Genomic DNA, 27199 nt, shown 5'->3' on the forward strand with positions numbered 1-27199 from the left:
TTTTAAAGCCTTAAATAGAACGTAAAGAAGAAAGCGCCGGTAACCTACGCAAAATTCTGCCCGTAACCTCCCGCAAAATGAACAACTTTCGCCCAAAAAAGGGGGAAAATGGTTAGTGTGGAAGAACCTCAATTTCGGGTATAACATCATAGCTAGCTCAATTTTTACTAACCTGCGAAAAATAAATGTTCATATAGGCAATCGCATAGCATTTGCTATTTAAATTGAAGACACCACTTGATTTTTAAGCCAGGTTATTTTTGGTGAAGCAATGCGATATTTTTTCTCCAAATGACAACAACATTTAGTAAACCATGACGGCCTCAATTTTTTTATCATCAACAAGCATAGCTAACTTGTCTTTTTCGGTGTTCTTGTTATGAGTTTTTGTTATTATTATATGAGTTGTGTTTATTATAATCTAGTCTGTTCCCTTTTTGAAAACAAATTTATCATTCAAACTCTTTGTTCAAAACATCAAATTGAGACCAAATTTCGGCCAAATAGCAGCAGTGCACTTGAAGCTGATCATAATAATAGAAATGAAGAACTGGAAAGCAGTGATGGCCATAAAACATGTAACTGCGCTGGGGATAAATAAGACGACGTGATATTAGGACGACAAGAAATTAAGACGACATTACCAAAAGATCAAGACGTGGAAAAACCAAACTTCTGTTACTCAAATTTTGAATTCTTCATGCCCTATTTTTCTGTCTAGTTTTCAAACTAGTTCAAAAAACTTGAAGTTTAGAGTAAAATTTACCCTATATTTGATTTCTGTAGATAAATTCTCAGCTTGAGTTCTTGTTGACTGTTGAATTATCTGTCATCTTATTTTGACCATCAAATGTATAGAAAGCAACTTGCAAATGTTATTTACTTTTTAAATCACAGATCATTCGAGAAAACATCACAATTTTTTATCTTTCTGATCAATTTTTTACATTCAAAATATTTTGTTGACTTGAGTGAAACTTCTTTTGGAGAAAAAACTTTTTCTCACTCCTTGTTCAGATTGGCGAGATGCCGAAATGAATTTTTGAGACTTTTCAGACTGCAGAAATGTGCCAAGTGCCCTTTTTGGGGAGTGGTTCTTCGGCTGTGAAATCAATCGCGCCAAAGGTCGTGTTTGCTTCAACACCGCTCGTCATGATTCGGAAGGGCATCTCTGTTTTCGGGTGGACTTGATGCTCTTTCAGAACCGCTGTTTTCAGAAGCGTCAAATCACTTCTGCTGATGTACACTTGGTAAAGAGCAGTTACGGGTACGGCTAGACAGCTTGACAAGGCAATTGTCCAGCCAATAATTGAGCTCCAAAGCGGGTAGGTGTAGTCGGCATACTTCAGTGGTGAGAATTTTAGCCAGTAGATCACGGTTATGAAGACGCAAATCACAGGAGTTGCAACGTACCAGCAAAACAGAAGATAGAGCTTCATGACTTTGCCAATGTGCATCATTGATTCGATGTCGTTCATGAATCGTTTTCCGCCGTAGAGGTATGCAATTGTGATGGCCTGGGAAAAGCAGAGAAACAGGACCACAAATCCACTGGCGGAGTAAAAATCCAGAATCTGGAAGAAGTACATTCCGGCATTTGTGGTGAAAATGAGTCCAATGCTATAACAGAGAATGCTCACAAAGGTTAAGAGAACTTGGCGTGAAAAACGGAATCGAAATAATTTTGGAACCGCGTCCATAATCTGACATGTGAGTCCTTCCACCGCCACGAATTCACTGTCAAGTCCTAGGAACAACATCATGAAGAAAAAGAGAGCCGAGAGCACCTTGGATCCGTAGGGTATCAAGGACAGCGCCTTCGGGTACGCGATGAAGGTCAACCCCGGTCCCTTTTCGGTGACCTCGGTAATCGGAATGTTTCTCTCATGGGCCATGTAACCTAAAGTGGCAAAAATGCAAAACCCTCCGATAAAACTAGTCATACAATTTACAATTGAATACATGAACGAGTCACGCAGGCTGTTGTGATGGAACTTGTTGTAGCTTCCCAACGTCGGCAGGGTTCCCTCGCCCAGTGCCATGGAAAACAGGATCTGGGTTCCAGCATCTAGCCAGACCGAGCCCTGCCACAGCTTGGAAAAGTCGGGTTGGAGGTAAAATTTCACGCCCGTCATTGCGCCTTCTAAAGTCAATGCCCTAATGAGAAGGATTAGCAACATTGCGTAAGGTACCAAACCGGTGAACCATACAATTTTTCCGGTCCACTTTATGCCTCTGATGATACAAACGTAGACTATGATCCACGCCACCAGAAGACTCAACGCCATGTGAAGTTGGACACCGCCAATTGATTCCATACTTTCAGACAGTCCTAGAACTCCTTTAGTCCAGAACAACTCGGCTGGTTCCTTGAAATCAGCGGGAGAACTTCCGTTTAAATCCTCGGAGCTCATCTTGAACGTGTCGTTGTGACAAAACTTGCCGTAACTTTCGAGACATGTTGTCCAAGGTAGAGCTTCTAAAGTCAAGGTTGAGTAGAAGTAGTAAATAATCCAGGCTATGATAACTATATAGTAAAGCGAGACATAAGACTGGATGAAAATCGAAGCCACTCCTAGACCTTTGGAGAGGGGGTAGAGGTTCCAGGCGTCCGGTCCACTTCTGGACATGAATTGTCCAAGGGCAATTTGAAGGAAAAGGAGAGGAACTCCGACTCCAAAAAGAGCAATGCAGTAAGGAATCAAGAATACTCCGCCGCCATTTTTGAAGCACAAGTAGGGAAACCGCCAGATGTTTCCCAGGCCGACGCTGAACCCTATTAGGGTCATAAGGCAATCAAACTTACCTGACCAAGTTTCGCGCCCTTTTTGACAGGAATTGTCAAAACTACGGTGAGCATTTCTTAAGCTATTTAATATTTTCTTCATATGTGAGGGGCAGTTTCCTTGTAAAATGAACAAAATTAATGTGTTTATTTTTTGTGATTGAGATGGCCCGTTGAAAAAGTACAAAAATAGAATTTTGAAAGTATGATTTCCTGCTCAAGTAAAACAAGTGTATTTTGTGTATTTCTCGCAACAAAAGTAATTTTCGGCAAATTTTCCATCAAGTTTTAACTATTCATTTTCAGAAGGACTTTTCTACGAAATAAAAAAACTATCAAAATTTTATGCCAATGAGTAGTTTTGACGATGTCTGCCTTCGCGGTCAATCGTGGCTATTTCTGGAGCTACGTTGTCCAAGGATTTCTCTTTCTTTGTCATCGTCATATCGATCGAGGGCCCGCAAGTTGGACACAAACAACGAGGTAATTTAGCCAAAAATAAAATTCAAAAAAGTCTACGTACAAAAATGGACAGTGCAAATCACACTGAAACTAAAAAATCTAAGATTGAAGGGGGATCTTCAAAGATTCCCCCTTTCTCTTCAAAGATTCGACCCCCTGACCATCCACAATGTACACTCTTTGGCTCTATTTTATTTTGGTCGACTGAAAACTACTGAAAACTTTCTAGAGGCTCATTATAGGTGCTAATTTGCATTAGATTTAAAAAGAACGTGCAACAAAAAGCATAATTTTGATCATATGTTGGCAAATATATTGAAAAAACGACGATTTTGCCTGGTTTTTTTTTCAAAATTTTATCCGCTATTAAGAAATTTTTGACGTTTAAGGCCTTCGTAGTATTGCAGAAAAGCTCAGAAAATCAATTTGGGCACTAAAATTATGTGATAAAATTTTTTTAAAAACAGTCCACGAGAAAACTCTAGATCCATGCCTATTTAAAATTTTGGTTATTTGGATTTTCAAAATTGAAAAAATTTTGAACTGAATTTTGAGAAAAATTCAATTGAATTTTTTTGGCTAAACTACCTTTGTATGGGTCACAGAATACACAGAAGTCGACGAAGGTATCGTTGGCTAGATAGACAACTTGAACTTGAGAATAGGTCAATTGAAAATAATCAACAACGTCTTTAGATTCGATCTGTCTTTGAGTTTGTGCACCAAGCGAGACAAAAGAAACACTCAATGCTTCTGCAAACGAATTGAAGAAAAATCTGAAAAAAAAACAAACGCAGTTTCTAAACAAGATTGATTGGTGTCTATAATGGCAATGATTTGATAAAAAGGAACGGATATACCTGCTGTTGATTGAAAGACACCAATTGACAGCTATATAGTAAGCCCGCCTCAATTAAAAACTAAATCTAAATTTAAGATTAACGGGCTTTATTCAAGTTTATTGTGTGAGATTATCTCGATGAAAATTTTGACCATTTGTAAAACAAAATCGTTCAGAACTAATTGCACTCAGAAAGACTCTTTCGTAAGAGTAGTAAGTTTCCCAAAAAAGGAAATCAAGTTCTTTGTAATACTGAACCTCTTTTATATTACAAAAGCTGATTTTTTATACGATTAAGGAACAATTAATAGTTCAACGAAAATAAATTCTGAGTTAACCGAAAGCTAAGAAATAGAATTTACCTTTTTCTGGTCTGGGAACTTCAAATCTAAAGCAGAATTGACTCTTACAGGATTGATAGAATCGATGGATGGCTGAGCTAAATCGAACGTGAAGAAAAGGATAATGCACCAAATGATCTGTGACGTAATTGAGGAATTAAGAAGTTTATCTTTGAAAATCTCTTTTTTTTCAAGCTCAGTCTGAAACAAAATGAGATTAAGTTCAGACGATTACGAAAAAGGCAGGTGAGCTGAGTTCAAACTAAACAAGAGAAGCCGGTTGCTGATCAATTCAGAAAACTCCGAACAGGATTCTGAACTTTCTCGGTATTTTCACCAATTTTTTTGTCATTTTTCTTTTTTCGGTGAATGGGTCGGTTAAGTCCCATAAGTACCAACGTTCGTAGCATCCAAATTAAGTTCAAAATTGGTTTTTTCTTATTCTGATTGGTTGAAATCAAATAGAAATTAAATAGAACAGCTTGTTGATTGCTGAAGACCTTAAACCGAGATTCGGTTAAAATAGTCTTCGACTAATTGGAAAAAATGGTTGAGCAAAAATTAAGCAAGTGTTTTTTAATTTAGGCACTGACTTTTCACCTTGGAACCTATGAATACGCACGGGTGAATTCCTATAAGTCGCAGCATTCGTAATTCTCAAAATAATAGGTTCGAGAGCGGTCAAAAATAGACACGTCACAAACCAATCAAAATCGAGCTAAGAAAACAAAATTGCGACAATAATGATAATTTTTTGCTCCGACCATTGAAAATGGGGATGAACTTTTTGTTTGGGTATGTTTTATTTTTTTTTGTTTTCCACGCAAAATCAGGTGCCACATATAATAATCGAAATTGTTCGTGTGATATAAGAAATCAAAACCCTTTCAATCGTGATTTAATTTTCAAAAAAAAATATCCAGAGTCGAGAAAAACTGGCTGGAACTTTTTTTTGTTCCGACTTTCGATACGAAAGTAACGGAATATTTGTGCTCGGGGTGGGTTTTTTTCTTCTTCAGACAAATTTCGACTTTTTAACTAGCCATTTTTGACGGAATTTTTTTATATCATTCGAAAGGTATTGTTGCCCTGAGCTTAAATTTGAAAAGATATTTTACCTGTGATCATTTTTTGTAAAGTTACGGGGGTTTAAAGATTGCCATTTTGGCCAATTTGGGACAATTAACGCGCGATATATTTCGCTCTATTAACACGTAAGCGGAGAGTTAATCCGTCTTAGAAATTGTTCCAAATTGGTTACAAGATGCGTATTTACCATAATTGATTTGTTAAAAGGAGCGAAATCTATCCTTTTGTACTTAATATGGCGTGTGGGGGATGATTTTCAAAAAAAAATTCAAATTTTGGGGAAAAAAAATTTCATTTTGTTTTAATTCATTTAAATTTTTAATATTATTACTGCTTAATCCGTCTTAGAAATTGTTCCAAATTGGTTGAAAGAAGCTTATTTGCCATAATTGATTTGTTACAAGGAGCGAAACCTATCCTTTTGTACTTAATATGGCGTGTGGGGGGATGATTTTTATTTTAAAAAATCAAATTTTAGAGAAAAAAAATTTTCATTTTGTTGTAACTAATTTAATTTTTGTTATTACTGCTCCATAAACGTTAAATGGCGGTAGGAACATTCAGGGCTTCGCCCTGATACGAGCAGTCTTGTTTTAGTTTAAATTCGAGCGTGTAAACGATCATAAAAGACAATTTGTTTTTTTTTATTCTTTAACTTGATTGTAATAAAAAAAAACTAGTTTTGGATGTATAATTTAGTCTTTCTTTGGCTATAAAAGTTCTCTGAAAAAAAAAACATTGTGCAAAAACAAAACTGGAAAAAAATCCAGCTTTCAGTATTTTTAATTTTGTTTTTACTTGTTGTTCCTTTTTGAAACAATGAAGTCAATTATGTCTAATTCGCTAAGACTCTGTGCGAGTTTAGTTCTCGAATCGCACCACGCACTAAAACCGACACTAAATTGAAGAAAAGAAACGGAAAAAAAATCTTTAAGTTTTCTTTATCAATATGGTGGGAACGTAACCGGCTAACCTTGTTATTCTTGCGTACATTTGTTTTTTATCGGAAATCTGATTGATTAACGACGTGTACTTATATGACCTAATTTTTTTTGCTACGCACACTTTTGAATCAGTTGCATGTGTCCCAAAATTTTTCTTCTTGAAGAAATCTGATTGGTTGAACTTACAGCCAATGAAAAATTTAACTTATAAATAATGTTCAAACAGCGTAAAACAAAACAGGTGGTCGGTCAATCAATATGCAGAATGGTCTAATTACAGAATAATTCTAAGAGCAGAAAAACAGAAAAATATTAACTTTTATGCGCTGATCGGTAAATTAAACATAAGAAAGATCAATATGGTCAACAAAACTAAAAACTTATGCATACTTTGAGTGAGTTAATCGAAAAATTTTTTAAATTCAATGAAAAAAAACTTGAATAAATCATTCAATTCATGAATAAATCATTCATTTTCTTGGTATTATTGACGATTTGATAACTGTGTTATCAATTAGCCCGTAATAATCAGTAAAGGTTAATAGTTTTCTGGTTTTCTGCTTTTGGACCCATTCTGCTCCTAGGCAATTCTGCTTAATGCTCCGCCTTCGATAAAAACAGCATAAAAAACACCGCAGACGCGATAGACGAAAGGATTCAGGCGGTCTCGAACCGAGAGTCGGCTCAATTAGTCTTCAATCAATTAAAACAATTTTAAGACATTTGCGACCACTTTTTTTGGAAACAATGAGAGTCCTTCTTTATTTCAAGATGACTTGAGTCTTTCGGAACCTAAAACCGACCACACAGTTAATGGGATGGGTTGTCTTTGTTTTTGATTGGCTAAGTTTCGACCAATCATGATACAGCCAGTAGCCCTTGAGCACATTATTCACTTCAATAGATTCAAGTAGCATTTACGGAAGACTCAGTAGAAAATCATCGAGGTGAAAAAAGTTTCGAGAAATAAAAAAAGTGTTGAAGAGTGCCAAAAATAGCTTCGGAATAAGTCAAAGTGCCGGAAAATTTTGGTTTGCTGGGCTTTTTGCAAATTTAAATCAACATACGCTAAAGTGAAAGCAAAAACGAAATTATTCCTGACCGGCGGTGTTTTGTTTAATATAAAATTTGACTTAAAAAAATAAAACAATAAATCGTATGAACTAGCACAAAAAAAATCGAAATAGATGTTTTCGAAAACAAACGTATGATTAAAAAAATAAATCTCAGCTTTTCACACAATTAACCATTAGTGCGACAGTCAGTTTCGAGTTTGAGACATTACAGGATAGTTTTGACTGATCACGAGTTATCAGTTGAAAAATCTTACTTGTTTGATGATTGCTTAATTTCTCCATTGCTCATTGTTCTTGCACTCAGAAACATGCAAGCAATTCCTTCATATTTTTCTTCTAATCTAACTGTCTTTTTGAAGTTCCGCACTTCAAGTAGACAAAATAGATTAGACGAGAAAGATAAAAAGGGGTTGGATGTCCCCACAGAAGTGCGTTCGAGAGTTCCGACCAACTGACCAAATTTTCGCATTGAATGCTGTCGCAATGGAGCCCCTTATGACAGGGAGGCCTCAAAACAAACCAACCCAGGTCATAAAATTTATTGCAAAATAAACAGATTGTAGTATCACGATTTTTTGAATATTTTTAGAGAGAAAAAACACAGGAAATACTTAATAGTTCATGGAGACAGACTATTTAGAACTAGGAAGGAAAACACCAAATATAGAAGAACCGCACGACTTGAATATGCTTTTATTCATTTTCTGTCAAAAAAAGCGTAGCGTATAGGGACTGCTTCTTACAGTTCTTACAAGGACTTCTTACAGTACAGGGCTTTCTTACAGTGGGTTAAAATGTTCCATTATTCGGCTCCTTTATTGTCGCTCCAAAGTTGTCGCCATATTAGCTAGACAACCTTCATAAACTTTTGAGGCGTGACTACCCGGGTCGAGATCCGACACTTATGCCCAGACTCAAAATCATAGTTGTACAGAGAGTTTCAATCTGGACGTAGAGTCGCGCAGAGGGTCGCGAAGTTCTGGACTTACCAAAATTTGGTCGCAAAAATCAGGACACTTGCTAGGTAAATAAGACGACAAGACATTGAGACGACATGAAGTTAAGACGACAAATGAGAGTTAAAGCACGTGAAGTGGAAATGATTTTAAGTGAATTCACTTTCTAGAATTGGATAACTTGTCTAAAATTGGATAACTTGTTTGAGGCGTCGCCTTAAAATCTCACCAAAAGCAGTTGTCGTCTAAACATTTGTCGTCTTATTTGTCAGATACCAGTCTGAACATATAGTCGCGAAAGTCACAATTCTCAAAATGAAGTGTCAGATAACAATAGAAAATATTTTTCTTCTTAATAAAATTAAACCACTCGGATGAAAAAACAATACAGCTCAAATGAAGCACCTTTCAACATTCAACCACTCGTAATGAGAGTTCTCATAATTTAATTTTTTGGCATCTAACAAAAAATAAAGGCAGGTAGATCTATTCACAAGACAGAAAGTCTCAACGGCAGAAAATTTCAACTTATTCAAACATAGGTTTGACAATGCTGAAAGTTTTGATTGGTCGAAAAATTTGGGCCTTTCTGTCATGAAAAAAGCCTAAGTTCGTGTGTTTTTTTAATTACCATGTATACGAAACTTTTATCGATTGAGCTATACGATTTTTTCGATCGGCTTAATTCAGCTTCTTTAATATTGCCTCAATTAATTGACGTCAAGTTTCACTACCCCCATCACATACCGGGTCATTAAATGTTGAAGGGTGATCAATTTTTGCCGCCGGTTTTTTTCATATTGATCATATTGTTTAATTCATATTGTTTTTCTCGAAGTAGCAGCTTTACACGAATGGTTTTACAATTTTTCATAAAACGCGAATGTTTTATCGACTTAACTACGCTTTTCTTTGAGTGCTGAATCTGACACCATGTAGCTAATATAACATTCAGTCCTTTGGTAAAAGTTTCAATTGTATTCTTTCATCGCGCCTTCAATCTGAGGGTTGTCTCCAATTAAAGTGTCTAGATTGATTTGACAATTTTTTTCTTGCCATTTAAATTAGCTGTTTTGTTGTTCAAAAAGTATTGTTCTGTGCAAAATTCACTTGGGCCCGCCTGATTTAAGTGAGTTTTAAAAACGCCAGTCAATGAGCAGAATGATTTAAGAGCAGAAAGGGTCTAAATGCAAAAAAATTGACAAATATTGATTGTTTGTACCTTTTTTCTGTTTCAATTTTTCGTTTCTTGGGTAATATTGACAATACTAATATATTTTTAACCGATTAGTTTATTAAAGAGAATAAGCTTAGACCATTCTGCTGATTGCTCCGATTCCGTAGTTTTATAAACTAGAATGCTATAAATTAAAAATGCGTTCTCGTGGCTAATTCTTAAATTTTTTGGGCATTTTTCTGTTCTATCGTCCTAAAGCTATTATTGTTGCTATTTTCAAACTTTGACGATGCTGCTCGAATCTGATAGAGTCAAAATATAATCAGCGAAAAGAAATTTTTAAGAAACACAAGCTCATATCAAGGCGAAGACCTGAATGTTCCAACTGCATTTCAAATTCTATGGAGCGGTAAAAACATGAAAAACTAAGTGTAAAAAAATAAAATGAAATCATCCCTTCAAACGCCATAAAAAGTACAAAGAGATAAATTTTGCTCCTAGTAACAAATCAATTATGGCAAATAAGCTTCCATCAAACAATTTGAAACGATTTCTAAAACGGAATAAATCTCCGCTCACGCTTTAATAGCGCGAAGTATATCGCGCGTTGATTGTCCCATATTGACCAAAATGACTATCTTTAAACCCGAAGAGTTTTAGAAAAATTGATCACAGGTAAAAGATATCTTCAGATTTAAGCTCAGAACAACAACTCTCTTTTGAATGATATTAAAAAAATCCAAATTCCGTCAAAATGGCTAGTTAAAAATTCGAAATTTGTCTGAAGAAAAAAAGACCACCCGAGCAGAAACAATCCGTTACTTTCGTCACAAAAGTCGAAACAACAAGCTCAATTGACAGGTTTGATAATTGTGCCGTATAATAGAAATGTCTCATTGTTTGTACCTTTTTTCTGTTTCAATTTTTTAACGCTAAAATAGCGCAAACATTTTTTCTAAATCATTTTACTATTTTAGTGAATCGCAGGAGCGAGCTAACTTTTTACCTATTCCGCACAAAATTCATTGCTCTTGTTTTTTTTTGTAATATGCACATTGAAAGCACTGATTGGTTTGGTTTTGGTTTATTCAACTTGATCATTTTTTAAGAGATTTGCAAAAAGGCGGAATTTGAGCAGATATATAGGTGTTCTTTTTCACTGGATCTTTTTTCTGGTTCGTGTTTTTTTTTCAAGTGTGGGCAAAATTCTGCATCTAATTTGGAAAAAAAATCGAATAATCACACACTAAAATAAAACCAATTGGCACAAACTTACATTCGGTTTCCTGAACAATTTGTCTGATAAAAAGCTGATCCAGTGAACTGTTTGAAAAAATAAAAGTAAAATAAGGATTTTTCTCATGAAAAACTGTTAATTAGGACAAATAGATCGACTTAAAACATTAAGAAACCAATAATTTTATTATTTAAAGCAAATTTTTGTTGGTTAGTTTTGACAAAATGTGCTTTGGTATTAGGCATCTTGCTATGCTCAAAATAACACTGATAGAGCAAGAATAAATACCTTTGTCATGTTTCCTGTCTGTTGCAAAAAAAAACACCAATTTGTTTCCTTTTTTCTCTCTTTTATTTTCATCAATTTTATGTGCATACACAGAAAAGGATAGAAACTAACAACTTTGAGGGCGGATAGCTTCAACAGCACAGCAGAATCTATTTTGCAAGACCAATTTGGTATGAGGTCTTCAAAATAAAGCTGTAACCCCCTTCCTCCAACCCAAATGTTGAAACACATTTGTCAATCAACGTTAAAGAGTTGTAATAACTGAACACATTTAGCCCGCCAGTAAAAACTCTAGCCATCCCGGCGTTCTGTGCAGTTTACATTGAATATACTACTTTTGTGAAATGAACTATTCTCCTATGGTAGCGGAAGTATTCGTAATTGTCTGCTTCTATAGAGGCGCGGAGGAAAATAGCACATAATGAAAAATCGGAAAAAATTCGCAACGTTGATGCGTATTTGGTAATCTAACCGAGTAACTTGCTGACGCTTAATCTGCACTTCGGTTTGATGACCTTTTTGGAACCCTTTTTGTTGACAATTCAACTGAAGCATAAATTAGACTCCATCAAATAGCTGAGCACCCGACAGCCCGAAAGAAAAACTTATCTTCATTTACTTTGAAAAAAAAACAAAAAAAAACTCAGGAATATTTGGTTCCAGTGCCATCATCATTTCACCAAAAATCAAAATGTAAAATATTTTTAAAAGTTTTTGTAATTTTTATTTTTTTAATTTTTGGTTTCAGTTAACAACAGATTATGATTATGACTATTATGATTATTATTATGTTTATTATGATTATGATTATTGTCATTTTTTGTTATTATTATGATTATTATGATGATTACTATGATTATTATGATTAATATTAGGACTAGTATGATTATGATTATGGTTATAATGATTATGATTATCATGATTATAATTAGCATGATTATCTTTTTTATGGTTTTTAATTTTTATGGCCAACTTTGATACTGGAAAAATAATAACCGCAGGGGGTAACAGAGCATGGACTCAAGGATAGTTATCTTGCTAGGATAATCATAATATTAATCTTCTTTGAAATCTTTTTAAAAAATCACAATTTTGGATGGCATAATTTGCTCTTATTATAACAAATTTTTTAAAAAAGATAAGAGAGAAAAATTCAAACCGCTAATAGAGAAATCTAAAAATGTATAATTAAAAAATGCGAAAGTTCTTAACAAGTGTCTTTACGTTGTTTATTTCTATTTAAATATTTAGCACTCAAAACCAACACTTCTCATATCAAGCAAATTCGTGAATTGTACGTTTTTTAAGTCGCTTCAAAAAGTTCTTGGTTTGAAAAAAAAAACGGAAATTTATGCTGAGAAAAAAATGAAACAGATTGATAAGCAAATAGCAAAGAGAGCAACGACAACAGTTACTTTTGATGAGAAATCAAAAAATCAAAAAACGTATAAAACAAAGATAACCCGTTGTAGTGTCACATAATGCTCTGACCTCAAAAAGCTACAATAAATAGTTTCTTTTGTTTCAAGTTTTCGAATTAGATTCAGTTGATACTGTGCGGTGTGATAATAAAAATGTGCAAAACGAAAAAAAAACTAAAGTGAATTACTTTTTTTTACAATTAAAACATTAAAAAATTCCTCGCTTTTTTGCTCGAAATTAGGAGAAACTCAAAAGTTAAAACCGGTTTATCTCCATACTGCAATAACTTTTGAAAAGTTGTAATTATCTTATGAATCACGGCTGAACAAGATTCAAAATAATGTTATTCGTTTTTCAAAAAAACTTTTGAATGTTTTAATCGTTCGCAGTCACGTAAGGAAAAAAACTTTTTGACGAACTGTGGAAAAAACTTTTAGTGTTGCCGAAGAAATCTAATCAGCGACAAGTATTAAAGCTGCTAGGTACATAAACTTGTCTAATTTTGAAAATTTTGCCGTTAAGCAAATTGCGTTTTTAAAGTCGATTGAATAGTTTCCTAAAACACTCCAAAACCATGCTCTGTTTTGCCCGAATTCTAAAAAACTCGAAAAAAAAATTCTCAAAAATTTTCTCACTTTTTATAAAATAGTTTTTTAAATGCTTTTAAAAAGTTTTTCATGCAACGGCTGAACCAAATAAAATATTCGAAGTTTTTTTTCCGGGGTACAAATTGATTTTTTCAAATTACAAAATATTAAATTCTAATTGCACATGGTACTCGCTCGAAAATAGGCTCAATCTCAAAAACAAACTCCTTTCAATTAAAACTTTAGTCAACACTTTTAAAAAAATATGATTTTTCTGACCTTGAACCTAAAATTTTTTCAATTTAGTTCCCTGAGGTTTCGTTTTTTCTTAGGGTTTTTTTTTATTAAAAACTGCTATAATTAGTAGCAAAAAGTTCGGACAGACAAAATTAATTAAAAAGAGCAATTGACCTATTTTGAAAAAATTTTGCATGCAAAATCTAATTTTTCAGTTCGATTTTGTGTCTCAAGGTTGTATGAAAAAAGAAATTGCATGCAAAAATCTGTCAAAATGGTACGATTGCTCTTTTTAATTAATTTTGTCTGTCCGAACTTTTTGCAACTCTCTATATCTACATGAACAGCAAGATGCTATAACTTGGAACAGAGGAAATAAATTAGAACGAGCAAATTTCCTACTTCAGACAAACTTTGCGTGCAAAATCTAATGTTTTTGGAAAACAAATTATGTCACAAGTTATAGCTGACACTTAAATTATGAAAAACTTTATGTGAATTTGTCTGCAAACTTTGCTCAAAAATTGCGCATGGTTTATTTAATTTTTTCTGTCTAATAAAACATTTTTGCAACTTATCATTTAAAGCGTTGCAAAAGCTTAGAACAAGAAAGTTTAATTGAAAGAGCAAATACCTTATTTCAGGCATCTTTAACATGCAAAATTCAATTTTTGAGACATAAAGTATAACTCAAAGATTAACAAAAATATCCAATTTGGTTGCAATTTTGGCAATTTGCTTTTTTCTATTTAATTCTATCTTATTCAAATTTTTGGAACTTGCTTTTAGCGAGCCTTTTTAATTTTTTTGGGCAAAAAGTATGGTTCAAGGTTCTCAAAAACGAACTTACAAACAAAATCGAACTTACAAGCTTTCAAAATCGAAATAGTAACAAAATCGTTATAATAAATTCATCCGACAACGTTCTGGTTTTAAAAAACATTTCTGACTTTAAAAATAATGAAAGTTGCCTTGAACTGGTAAAGAAAGCATTGCAAAGCAATTATGTTTTTCCAGAGATGTCAGTTTTTTGAACAATTGCCAGGCAAAGCATCGAAATTTATTTTGTTCAACAAAAAATTTCAAAGAAAAAAACCAATAGTTTTATTTTCAAGGCAAGAATTAAACTCAACGCCAAATTTTTTCAATATCCTATTCGGTAAACGAATCTAAACTACTTTATTTGTCCTAAAACTGCTCATTTGGATGTCAATCAAGTTGCTTAGTTTCGCTGATATTGCCAAGTTCGGACAGTATTATTCAAAAAGAGCAATCGTAGCATTTTGATAGATTTATGAATGCAATTTTTTTAGACAACCTTGAGACCCAAAATTGGACTTAAAAATTAGATCTTGCATGCAAAATTCATCCAAAATTGGTCAATTCCTCTTTTTATCTACTTTCTGTGTCCCATCTTTTTGATACTAATTATAACAAATTTATTGGACCACGTCTTATGCTGTTGAAATAATTCTGACCTTCAAGTTGAAACTTATCAGACACAGTCCATTGAAGTTTCACGTTTGCTTTTCTGTTGTCGTTTTATGTGTTTTTCCTTTGAAACATTGCATGTCAGATTGCTGTTGAATGCAAATTATTTTGAAGATCTAGAGAATTACAAAAATTTGGAGCAGACAGAATTAATTAAAAAGAGCAATCGTCCTAAATTAGAAAACTATTACATGCAAAAGCTAGCTTTTCAGGCAAAACTCATGATGTGTCAAGCTCGACTAAAAATTAAATTTACATGCAAAACTTGCAAAAACTGGCAGATTGCTTTTCAAAATTAATTCTGTCTGTTCCAACTTTTTGCTATTTTTTATAATGTTATGAAGTTATATCTTGTAGCAAAAAGTTCGGACAGACAAAAATAATTAAAAAGAGCAAATGACCTTTTTCGATCAATTTTTGCATGCAAACACTAATTTTGCAGGCAGAAATATGTCTCAATGTCACTTAAAAATTCAAATTTGCATTCAAAATTGATCAAAATTGGCATATTGCTCTTTTTATGTATTTTTGTCTGCCGAACTTTTTGCAACTCTTTAATATTAAATAAACTGACCACTGAAAAAACTCAATCATTTCTGTTTGCTCTTTTGACAGTTCGAATTTATGTTTGAAAATTCGATTGCATATTTAATGCCAAATTGCTAGCAATATAGATGACCTTGAACAATTTAATCGGTCAACATTTCAACGCACCCGCTTGAAAATTTAATTTTTTGTGCAAGTACAGTGCTGATTTAAATTAACCGGACAAAACGCGTTAAACTTGAATTTTAAAACCCGTTTTTCTCAAATTGGGTTGAGTTTAGGTCAAAACTTATGAGACAAATCTTGCTTAAAATTTTAGCAGAATTAATATGGCCTAATTTGTTTTGCAAAATTCGGGCCCAAAATTTAACCCCAAAAATGGGTCATTTTGGCTTTTCTTAGTTATTCAAAAATTACGCCAAAATTGTCCAGTCAATCACAGACATAATTATATCAAAGTGAGCCTCTTACGTAACCCAACAAACTTTAAGAAGGGTTATTCTCCAAAAAAAAATTGCAAACCGCTTAAAAAAGGTTTTTTTAAAAAAAAGTTGGTATTTTATATAGTAAAAACGACCTTTTTGTCTATCAAACAAAAATAAATTATCTTTTTAAAAAGTTTTGGAGAATATACCCTTCTTAAAGTTTGTTGGGCTACGCAAGGGCCTCATTTTGATATAATTGTGTCTATGATTGACTGGGCAATTTTGGCGTTATTTCTGAATAACTAAGAAAAGCCAAAATGACCCATTTTTGGGGTTAAATTTTGGGTTCGAATTTTGCAAAACAAATTACGCCATATTAATTCTGCTAAATTTTTAAGCAAGTTTTGTCTTCATAAGTTTTCATCTAAACTCAACCCAATTTGAGAAAAACGCGTTTTAAATTTCAAGTTTAGCTCGTTTTGTCCGGTTAATTTAAATCAGCACTGTAGTTTGGTGCGAATTTTTTGGAGCATTGCTCTTTTCAATTTATAGAGAGTTGCAAAAAGTTCGGACAGACAGAAATAATTAAAAAGAGCAACTGTCTAGACATCAACTGAAATTAAAACTGAAATAAACATAACATCGAAAGTTCATAAGGCAGAGTGATCTACTTAACGGATCTACTTAACAATCCCCACTTTCAAGAAAGGGGAGGAGATTGTTAATTAGATTACTGGCAGCGAACTTTCGACCAATCAGAATGCAGCAAAATACAATGCTCTAGTGCGAAATTACTGTTTTTATTTACAGGGGTGGATATTATTTAGTAAAACAATAGGGGAAGGGAGGGGGGTGGTTGAGATTGTTAAGTAGATCCGAGTTTTGCTCAAAATATATAACCACGGCGGGCAATTGCATCCGAAGCGCCGAACTGTTTTATAGTTAAATCTGGATGTTCATCGCAGTATTTAAAATTTAGGCTAGCATAATCATCGGATAACCGACAATCTCGCATTTTGAATTTGGTCTGACAAAAAATTCAAGGTTGTTCGGCTTCAGATTTTGCATGCAAAAAAGCGTCGAAAAGCACTGCTTGCTCATTTTAATTAATTCTGTCTGTCCGAACTTTTTGCTACTAATTATATTTCTCCCTTTCCAAACTTTCTGCTATTTATTATAAAATTGACTAAATTGTTCTCTCAGTAAATCATGACTGGGACACCAAAACGCCACCAGTCTGGTTTCGACTAGTATTATAAATGCTTGTTCCGATATTATTAACTCAGTACTCTGCCATTAGATCATTCTGCTCAAGGCTCCAGCTCGATTTAACATATTTGACTGTTTTGTTTGAAGATTGAGAGGTGTCCGATATATGTTCAGATTTTGAATACAATTTCGGATTTCGAACATTAGTGTTCTGCGACACCTGCGCTATTGGCAAATATTTGATTCACTCTGGTAGTTTTACATTTCTTAACTGACAATCAAAACCTTTTTCAAAATCGCATTCAATTGACCTTATATACTCCAATTTTCAAACTTTTTCTCCAAAATTAAGAGCGCAATTCCTGAAACCGCAAACTGAAAACGGAAAAGGAAGCCTAAATTATTAAAAATGACAGGTTGTTGTGTATGCATGAAAGATGCCGAGAGTTCTGACTCCCTCTTTGAAATGCCGTGCTGCAGTTCTTCAATTCTCAAATACTGCAGCGGTTGTTTAGCCGAAATGGTTGACAAAGCCGAAAACCAACAGCCAAATTGCGCCAACTGCCCTGTCTGCAACAAAGTGTTCAAGTTTCAAGAGGAGACAATTGAAAAAGTCGAAGTTCGGGGACAGTGTCGAATGTGTTGCCAGCAGCGCGTGCTAATTGACAAGAACTTATGCGATAATTGTCTTATAGGTGAATAGAAATATTTCAGAAAAACTTGATCAAGTATTTGCAACAAAAATATGAACTTCAAAATATCGCAGACTTTTCTTAACAATCGAATTTTTTTAGCAATCGGGGAACTCAAAAGCAGTTCGAATAGCAAACCTGAAAACATATATTTGCGTTTAGGTTCTATGAACAATCTCCGATACAAGTGCCAGAGATGTTCCAGATATCAAAGGATCCCCCACCCAATGTGGAAATACCAGGCGAAACCAGACCAGTTCACTACTGCTACTTGGGCGTGTCATATTGAGTGTCATGATTTCACACACTGGCTAATTCACCCTGAAGATATGGAGGACATCCCGGCGTCGCTGATTCCGGACTCGTGGAACGAATGATTGAACGGGATTGCCACTACCTCTTACATTGCTAGTATGAAGTGCTAGTCTCAAAACTAGCACTTTAGACTAATAATTATTTTTGTTGATTGAAAATTGAACTTCATTTAGCTATCCGACTTTAAAACTGACTGCGTCGCCTCAAGAAAAACTTCGAAAATTATTTATTTGAATCTAGTTACTTAAACTTGAATATACACAAAAAACTTTTTTGGGTCAGGTGATCTCAAGATGGTAACAATTACGGTGAAATACTTAACTATTCACCCGGGTTGACCTCCAAACACCGAAAATGCTTAACATACAATTCCATACAACAAAAATCATTATCATACAATTCCATACATCAAGTGTATGGAGAAAATGCTTGTCATACAATTTTCATACATTTTCGAAAAACACTAGAAAAAAACTAAACCATTTCTGCGGCTTTTTGAGATCAGTTGAACAGACTGGTGACAAACAAAACTGATTTAAAACATTTTTTGAAAAAAAATGCTTTCAATACAATTTTCATATACTTTTTGATGACGACACAAACATTTTCCGAAAAAAATTTTTTGTATGCAAAAATTAATTTCTTGTGTGCATAACGTAGTCCTGGATACAATAATATTGGCTTTGTTTATCTTTTCACTTAAAATTTTTGTTCAAATTCCTATTTCTTTTGTATGGCGTGTTTATGTATGCCTTGATCAATATCTGATAGATTAAAAATTCAAAAAATTAAAATAATCATCACTGAAAAATTTTGCAAAAAATAAAAGTTTGTTACTTTTGTTATATTATTTTGTGAAAGACACCTAGAAGACAATTCAGGTCGATTTTCATGCATTGCAAATGTAGTACCGTCCAACTTTTTGTGCTCTGAGTAACCAAGGTCTTTGTCACTTGTGTTCGGTTGCAAACACAACCCAAATTTTTTTTAGAAAATTAATTTAGAAACAAAAAACAACTTTTTGGTTTATGGAGAAAACACCTATCACACAATTTCCATTTATGTGAAAATGTTTATTATAGAGTTTTCAAACAACTTTCTGTACGTATGGAATTGTATGAAGTTGTAGGAAAAAATTTTTCCCATTTATGAGAATTCTATGATAAGCTTTTTTGGTCAACCCGGGCAGTTGTAGTCTTAATCTTACAATCAATCTTACAATCAACAAAGTGTTACTGAAACTTGGCAGCTACATAGCAAGCAACTCTGAATAATTTGTTCAGTTGTGTTTTAACAGAGGATAGGAGGTTGTGGCTTTAAGTTTTTCAGGCAAGATATCAAATCAATTGCATAATTTGACACGGAAATGTTGTCTTTACAATTACTTGTCACCGTTAAAACAAAGTTTACTTCCTTAGTACCTGCTTTTAAGTTGCAAAATTCGTGATTTGGAAATTATCTTCGATAAGAACGTGGTTATTTATTGTTCCAACCTTTGTAATGTGAGTAACGGAAAGTTAGTGCTCGGGGTAATTTTTTTAATTTCAGACAAATTTCGACTTTTAACTAGCCATTTTTGACAAAAATTTTTATATCAATCAAAAAGTCTTGCTGTCCTGAACTTTATTTTGAAAAAAATTATCCAGGTGCGATCAAATTATGGAGGCTTAAATATTTCCATTTTGGCCAACTGGGGGCAATTAATGAGCGATATAGTTCGCGCTATTGACGCGTAAGCGGAGGTTTAATCTGTCCAAAAATCGTTGAAAAGTGGTTTAAGGAAGCTTATTTGCTGTAATTGAGTTGCTGTTATTTTTTTGCTACTAGGAGCAAAATCTATGAATTTGTATCTTACATGGCGTGTGGGGGAATAATTTTCACAAAAAACCTCCAGTGCTCAAAAAATCCATTTTATTTATTTTGCAATTATTTTCTCATGTTATTACTGCTCCATAGACCTTGAAAGGCAATAGGAAATTTCAGGGTTTCGCCTTGATACGAGCAGTCTTGTTATTCAACAAATTGTGAAAGTATGTTAGGGTATGGTATCCTACTCTGGGACGTACAGGAAGTTCTTTAAGGTTTTTCGTCAGAGAAAATAATCTTTCATTTTTTCCTTCATAAAAGCTGTTTAAACAGGTCGATTAAAATGTCTGTCTAAGGTGTTTAGCGCATTTTCACGGATGCGGTTCAATAGTGGTTACGAAATAATTCAGCTGGCTGAGAATTAGAGGTCTTCTTAGACTGTATGTAAATGATGTGCGCTTTTTAGTTGCTAAAGTTCTTATTCCTATTGCTATTTTAAGTTTGTTTAAAGTTTTGATAAAATAACGAGCGGAACTATAGGAGCTCACTCAAAGGAAAGGAGAGCCCCGTTGGTTCTACTTGAAGAACTTGCGTCACAACATGTTATTTTTTTCTGGAAGCGCTCTCTGTACTAATGATTGGTAAATATGAAAGCTCGTTCGCCGAAAAAAAAATATATTTTTTTTTCGTATAAAATGCCAATTTAAATAATTTTTAGCATGCATTTACGCAAATTTTGAATATTCATTACAGATTTACTCAAACTTGCGCATAACCCAATATAAAAACAGTGATCAGCCTCACCCCGACTTGTAAAACTTGCAAGATTCTGACAGAGTTTTGCACAAACTTGTAAGTATCTGACGAGGAATCCTATTTTTTTTTCTAGTTAAACGTACATTCGAATGCGGCTTTTAAAAGCTGTATTAAAACAAGCTTCTAAGTTTTGACGGTTTTAAAAAGACACAAAATTGGATAGTCTTGGAAATGTACATACCGGAAGACAAACACGTTTTTTTCCAAAATGAGATGTCCACTCTTTTAAAGGAATATAAACAGTGCGATTATTTCTAAAGAGTTGATAGAGCGAGATTTTGTCTAGATTTGAGGTAATCTGTAAATTTGCGAAGATAAACAAATGTCCTATATGAAGCCCAAACAACGGGTAATAGTATTAAAATAGGTGTGACCGCAAAATGTCTGTTCTGTATTAGGTTAATATTCGAGTACCCGATACTTCAGGCTACAAGCCAACAGGAAAACTTGGAGAGTGGTATACCGTCTAGGACGAGTAAATCGGTATTGGTATTATAGCGCTTAATGGGGTATAACGGTAATTTGTGAAAGTTCTAAGGGTAACGCTTCAAGTGTTAAATGTTGAAAAGACAGTTCAATAACTTTGTGTCAAATAAGCTCGACCAATAAAGACGAAACAAATTAAATTATACACTTCAATTTTTTATAAATAAAATCTATTATGACTCAAAGTTAGTGTCGCAATTCAAATCCAAGAAAATAAACTCACGAAGTTCATTAACCGAAACCCAAAAATCTTGCTCGTTTATGCTGCAATATGTAAAGGAAAGGTGTCAAAACGATTGCTTAAGCAAAAAAATTGTGAAAAGCAAGAAGCCACTTTCTAATTGAACTGAACAAGGCGACTAAGGGAATTGTTAAAATATGGATTTTCTAATTTATGACACAAAATAATAACTGAGGCAAGAGGAAAGAAAGAATCAACAGAATTCGTGTTACCTTATTTGGTCTAGAGGCGTTTTAGAGATTTACAGGACACTGAAGTCACAAGTGTTTTTGAATTGAATCTTAACACGGAACGAAACATGTGCTTTTAATTGTGCGCTTGTCGATTCAAAATGATTTTTAAAAAATATGCGGCATTTTACAAAAAAAAACACTGCAAAATTGCTCTTTAGAACGAAAAAATGTCAAGCATGATGTATAGTAATGTTTTTTTTTCAATCCTATTTTTAGCAAAAAAGCATGACTAAATAACGATTTGGATTCAAAGATTTCTACTGGCTTTTGTCTTATGTAAGTGAAAAAATCTACGGTAAATGGAAAGATAAAAAACAAAAATAGGTTTTATTTCAATGAAAAGTCTAATTTTAAAAATAACTGTTATTTAACACGATTTTTTCAGAGTTTGATCAAACTTTTACAGCAACTGGCAGCAATTAATCTGAACTGCCCAGTATGAACGCAAACTTTTTTGGTTTTGAGCACTCAGAAAGTTATTATGGGCCTTGATATGCTAGATTTCACCATCTGTAAAAGGTTCTACAAACTGCGTGAAAATGATTTTAATAAGACAACGGAAAACTTTTTGTTTAGGTTTTAGAAAAGCGCCAAGCGAGGAAAAGATTTTTAGGCAGGTTTTAGAAATTTTTGAACAAAAAAAAACGTTTACTTTTGGCCCGGGCTCCCCCTTAGAATTGGTATATTGGCGCCAAAGGCGCCTTTAGAAAAATTTTACGGTCCGTTTCCAAAAATGGATATCTCAAGATAGTACAAAGTGGGACCCTTTGGGTCGCAGGTGGTCGAATCCCCGAGGGGGGAGGCATCAACCCCCTTACCTCCCCCCTAAATCCGCCCTTGATTATAAGTAAAAAAAAACATTTACAAAAGCCAGCTAATTTTTTTCCCGCAAATCGAGAATTATTATTCTGTGATGAATCCATGACTTCAATAAGTGGTTTTGATGACTTGTCCATTAATCTGGTTGCTTAACCGATCAATTGTGTAACCTTTTTAAAAATTCTTCATTGAATGGCACTTCAAGAAAAAGCGATTGTTTGAAGTTTCGGAAACAAAATTTGGACATCATCCCCCCAAAGTTAACATCATCCCCCCAAAGACTCCGTGTATGAAATTGTACGATAAGCGTTTTTCTTTTATGGAGTTGTATGACAAGCATTTTTTTTATATGGAGGTCAACCCGGGATAGATTGATGCTGACTAAACTTTATACTATGTAAGAAAATTGAATGGCCAAAAATACAAAAAAACTACTTCAAACAAAAAGCTGAGTTACAATTTTTCTTGTTTTGGCTCTAATGTTATATTCACAGGAACACATTTAATCAAGGAGTGGAACGCCCAACGGTCAAAACTTCAAAATATTAATCGCCTGGAAGGTCTACTTTTTAATTCTTTTTCCTCAACATTTCAATTTAGCCAATCCCCAGACTTCAAAATTTTACCTATAAGATGTTTTCCCGCACTGAGAGAAAAAGAGAAAATAATCGATTATATTACAATTACATTTACAATTGTACTTTTATCAAAATTATAATTAATTACAAGCGCCAAACTTAAATGTTTACATGATTTCTAGTCGATAGTAATGATAAAACTTTTCTTGATATTATAAAAAATTGAAACCAATTATAATTGAATATAATTTTTCCGAAAGTCTCTTATAATCTCTCATAATTAATTATAGTCTGTAATATTAGATTATGATGCTTTTTTATGTCAAAAAAAATAAAAATGAGATGTTTTGGCTTTCCTTGGTTCATCTGAACAGAGTTTTACCGCGACACAAAAGTTTCATAGAGATCCCTTCATGCTAGTACAAAGGGAGGACCCTTTGGGTCGGCAGGTGGTCGAATCCCCTAGGAGGGAGGCGTTAACCCCCTTCCCTCCCTCCTAAATCCGCCCTTGATCATAAGTAAAAAAAAACATTAACAAAAGCCAGCTAATTTTTTTCCGCAAATCGAGAATTATTGATCTGTGATGAATCCATGACTTCAATAAGTGGTTTTGATGACTTGTCCATTAATCTGGTTGCTTGATTGATCAATTGTTGACCTTTCTAAAAAATTTTGATTGAATGGCACTTCAAGAAAAAAGCGATTGTTTGAAGTTTCGGAAACAAAATTTGGACATCATCCCCCCAAAGTTAACATCATCGCCCCAAGTTAACATCATCGCCTCAAAGACTCCGCGTATGAAATTGCACGATAAGCATTTTTCTTTTATGGAGTTGTATGACAAGAATTTTTTTTATATGGAGGTCAACCCGGGATAGATTGATGCTGAGTAAACTTTATACTATGTAAGAAAATTGATAGTCCAAAGTTACAAAAAAAACTACTTCAAACAAAAGCTGAGTTACAATTTTTCTTGTTTTGGCATTATTGGTATATTTACAGTGACACATTTAATCAAGGAGTGGAACGCCCAACGGCCAAAATTTCAAAAAATTAGTCGCCCGGAAGGTCTACTTTTTAGTGCTTTTCCTCAACATTTTAATTTAGCCAATCCCCAGACTTCAAAATTTTATCTAGAAGACGCTTTCCCGCACTGAGAAAAAAAAGAGAAAATAATCGATTATATTACAATTACAATTACAATTGTACTTTTATTAAAAGTTTAATTAATTATAAGCACCAAATTTAAATGTTTAAATTATTTATAATCGATAATAATGATAAAACTTTTCTTGATATTATAAAAAATTGAAATCAATTATAATTGAACATAGTTTTTCTGAAAGTCTCTTATATTCTCTTATAATCAATTATAGTCTATTATATTAGATTATAATGCTTTTTCTGTCAAAAACCTATAAAAATGAGATGTCTTGGATTTCCTTGGTTCATTTGAACAGAGTTTTACCGCGACACAAAAGTTTCATAGAGATCCCTTCATGCTAGTTGAAAGAATCTCGCGGTAAGTGGAATATGACTCTTCTATATTAATCATGGAACTAAAGCAGTGTGCTGATAATTTGCTGATCATAAAAATTTAAAATGGGAATCATGAAACAAATATAATCCAGAAAAAAAGAAAAAAAAACGTTTTAAATTTGAATTTATTTGAAAATTGTTATAACAATTTTATAATTTTTAAATAAACCAACGCAACAAAATTCATGTGTAAGGTCGAAGAAAAATTGGGAAAACAAAAGGGATTATAAACAATTATAATCGAATATAATGGATTTGTTCTGCAAAACAAACAAATTAAAAATTTGGATAAAAATAATTGATTATGTTCGATTATAATGTATAATAGTTGTTTATATTTGATTTCAAAAAGAGAGATAATAATCGATAAGTAATTAATTAAAATCAATTTTTTCTCAATTTTTCTAAGACTGTTACTAAAATCATATAATAATTGATTATTAACGCCAAAAACTGGATGCGTGTTTGTAAATAGTATATGAAAATTTAGGAAAGTTAGTGAGTTAGTCTATAAAATTTTTCCAAAATAGAAATTTTTGCCACTCATAACCAAAAACTATGGCCTTATAGCGTCATATAGCCCAAACAGGTTTGTAATTTTACTGTTTCGGAAGTGGTAGGAAAATAAAATGATGTAAGCTTCGCGGAAAACATTTTTTAAGCTTCGCGGAAAACGTAGATCAAACCGGCTCAATTTTATTTTCTAGATTTCTAAATAAAAGACAGCAAAAAAACACAATTTCAATTGCTTATTGAACACTTTTTTAAATATCTACGAGTAAAATCGACCGCACGCACGCAAAACAGCGTCAAGAAAAGTAAAAGGGAAATAACAGGAAAGTAAAGGGAAAGGAGACTGACTGAACGGAATATTCCATCTATTCTGTACAGCTACAGCGCATTACCCAACAATGACGTAACTTCAGTCTTCTTAAGATATCTAGAGTCAAAAGGCAGCTAAGTAATTGAGCTGTGTGAATAAGTTCTGTGTGAATTGAGCTGTGTGAAAATACCTGCATGGCTGCGACCGCAAATTCTGTTTGCTTAATTTCAAAAAACAAAAATGTCAAATTTTTCATTACGAGGCCAAACTGTGCATTTTGTGAATTGTAAGCGGATTCCGCAACAGGCAAAAACCAGATTTGTGGTGGAATCCGCAACATTGCTTTTTTTGATCCTTTCTGCTGGTTTGGATTCCACGGACAAATAGCTAAAACACTGAATTGCTCAAAATTGCTCCAAAAACAGATAACTTTGCGGAATCCACAAATAATTTTTTGGAATCCAGAACAAGTTTGTGGAATCCATGAACAAATAATAATACATGTATTAAGTAAATTTAAGCTGTCGCGGAAACCGCAACTGTCAGTGGAATCCGCAAATTGTAAGCGGAATCCGCAAATTGTATGCGGAATCCGCATAAAATTGCGGAATCCACTTCCATTTGCGGAATCCGGAACAACTACCTATATTTTCTCGTTGCACACATCGCAACAAAATCAGTGTGCCGACAAAAATTACGTTACAGGTATTTTTACGCGGAATCACTCTAATTTTGTAAGTGGAATCCAGCAACATACAAACACAAAACTGTGCGCCTAACCAGTGCATAGTTTGGTTTCGTAACATTTTTTTATGAGACATTCACAGTGAGCAAGTTGGCAGCTAAGTGAAAGTTTTGTGTGAATGACGAAGGAGACGGATCTGATCCAGACAGTGAATTTAATAAGAGTTATGAGAGACAGTAAGACAAACAAAGCAGAATCAAGGCAACCTATTATACAAAAATTATTTGCTGAATATTGAATCACCCACACTGACAAAAATGGATTTGGATCAATTTTAGGATGAAAAAAAATACTCAACAAAATTAGATTGATTTTAGTTGAAAAAAGTACGAAGATTAAATAAAAAAGATAAAGATTGATTTGGATCGATTTAAAATCGATTTAAATTGATCCTAAATCCCTGCTACAAAAACGGATCCAAACTCATTTTAAATCCATCCAAATCCACTTTTTCCAGTCTTAATTTGTTTTTATTTTTAAGAGAAATAAAGCGTATTTAAATCGATTTAAAGCGTTTTTTTTATTCGAGTTTCGTCAATTTTGAGTTTTTATTGCATTTGTTTGTTGTCTATCACTTTTCAATTCACATCCATAGTGTATTGTAGCTTTAAAAAAAAACAAAAAAAGACCAAAATATCCATAAAATTCTATGATTTTCTTACATATTTTGAGTTCAAAAACTGATCTATATTGACACATTTTCTTGATTAATTTCATAAGTTTTTACAAAAAATTTGATTAACAATCATGATTTTCTATCCTCTAATTGCATATTTTTGAGATCAAAATTTATTTTATGCTGACTCTTTTCTTCTTTGTTACATAATATTTTGTCCATAATCTGATTTACAATGATTTTCCATTACGTCGCCAATCCGTGTTATTTGGTTTTTGCGGAATCGGTGCCAAAAAGCTTGAAATCGTGTGTCCCGGATTCCGGAACGCACGCATTTTCTTTGATAATTTTAGATTCCGTGGATTCCTAATTCAAAC

General features: G+C 33.5%; 1 protein-coding gene across 9 annotated transcripts; it reads right to left on the reverse strand.

Moving 5' to 3' along the window:
• Positions 1-448: 448 nt before the first annotated feature.
• LOC134853028 (sodium- and chloride-dependent GABA transporter 2-like) lies at positions 449-25513 on the reverse strand. Of its 9 annotated transcripts, none has more exons than XM_063868947.1 (6): positions 25437-25513; positions 20924-21749; positions 4451-4630; positions 3835-4023; positions 3161-3242; positions 449-2824 (listed from the first exon to the last, which is right to left on the reverse strand). In XM_063868947.1, the coding sequence occupies exons 5-6, from the start codon at positions 3228-3230 to the stop codon at positions 1053-1055; spliced, it is 1842 nt and encodes a 613-aa protein (XP_063725017.1). In that variant the 5' UTR covers positions 3231-3242; positions 3835-4023; positions 4451-4630; positions 20924-21749; positions 25437-25513; the 3' UTR covers positions 449-1052. The 9 variants fall into 9 exon arrangements, with proteins under 9 accessions (XP_063725017.1, XP_063725015.1, XP_063725016.1 ...); XM_063868945.1 differs by having other exon boundaries at positions 20924-21786; positions 25437-25498; XM_063868946.1 differs by having other exon boundaries at positions 20924-21772; positions 25437-25485.
• Between the last annotated feature and the right edge of the window lie 1686 nt (positions 25514-27199).

This window comes from Symsagittifera roscoffensis, chromosome 8, assembly GCF_963678635.1.
Source record: "Symsagittifera roscoffensis chromosome 8, txSymRosc1.1, whole genome shotgun sequence".
Lineage (NCBI taxonomy): Eukaryota > Metazoa > Xenacoelomorpha > Acoela > Convolutidae > Symsagittifera > Symsagittifera roscoffensis.

What these genes read in the sequence shown, in the direction of transcription:
- LOC134853028 (XM_063868947.1), bottom strand. Translation starts at nt 3,230, where the DNA reads ATGACGATGACAAAGAAAGAGAAATCCTTGGACAACGTAGCTCCAGAA. An exon ending in AGCCACGATTGACCGCGAAG is followed by an intron (nt 2,825 to 3,160) that starts GCAGACATCGTC and finishes CCTGTCAAAAAG; the next exon opens with GGCGCGAAACTTGGTCAGGT.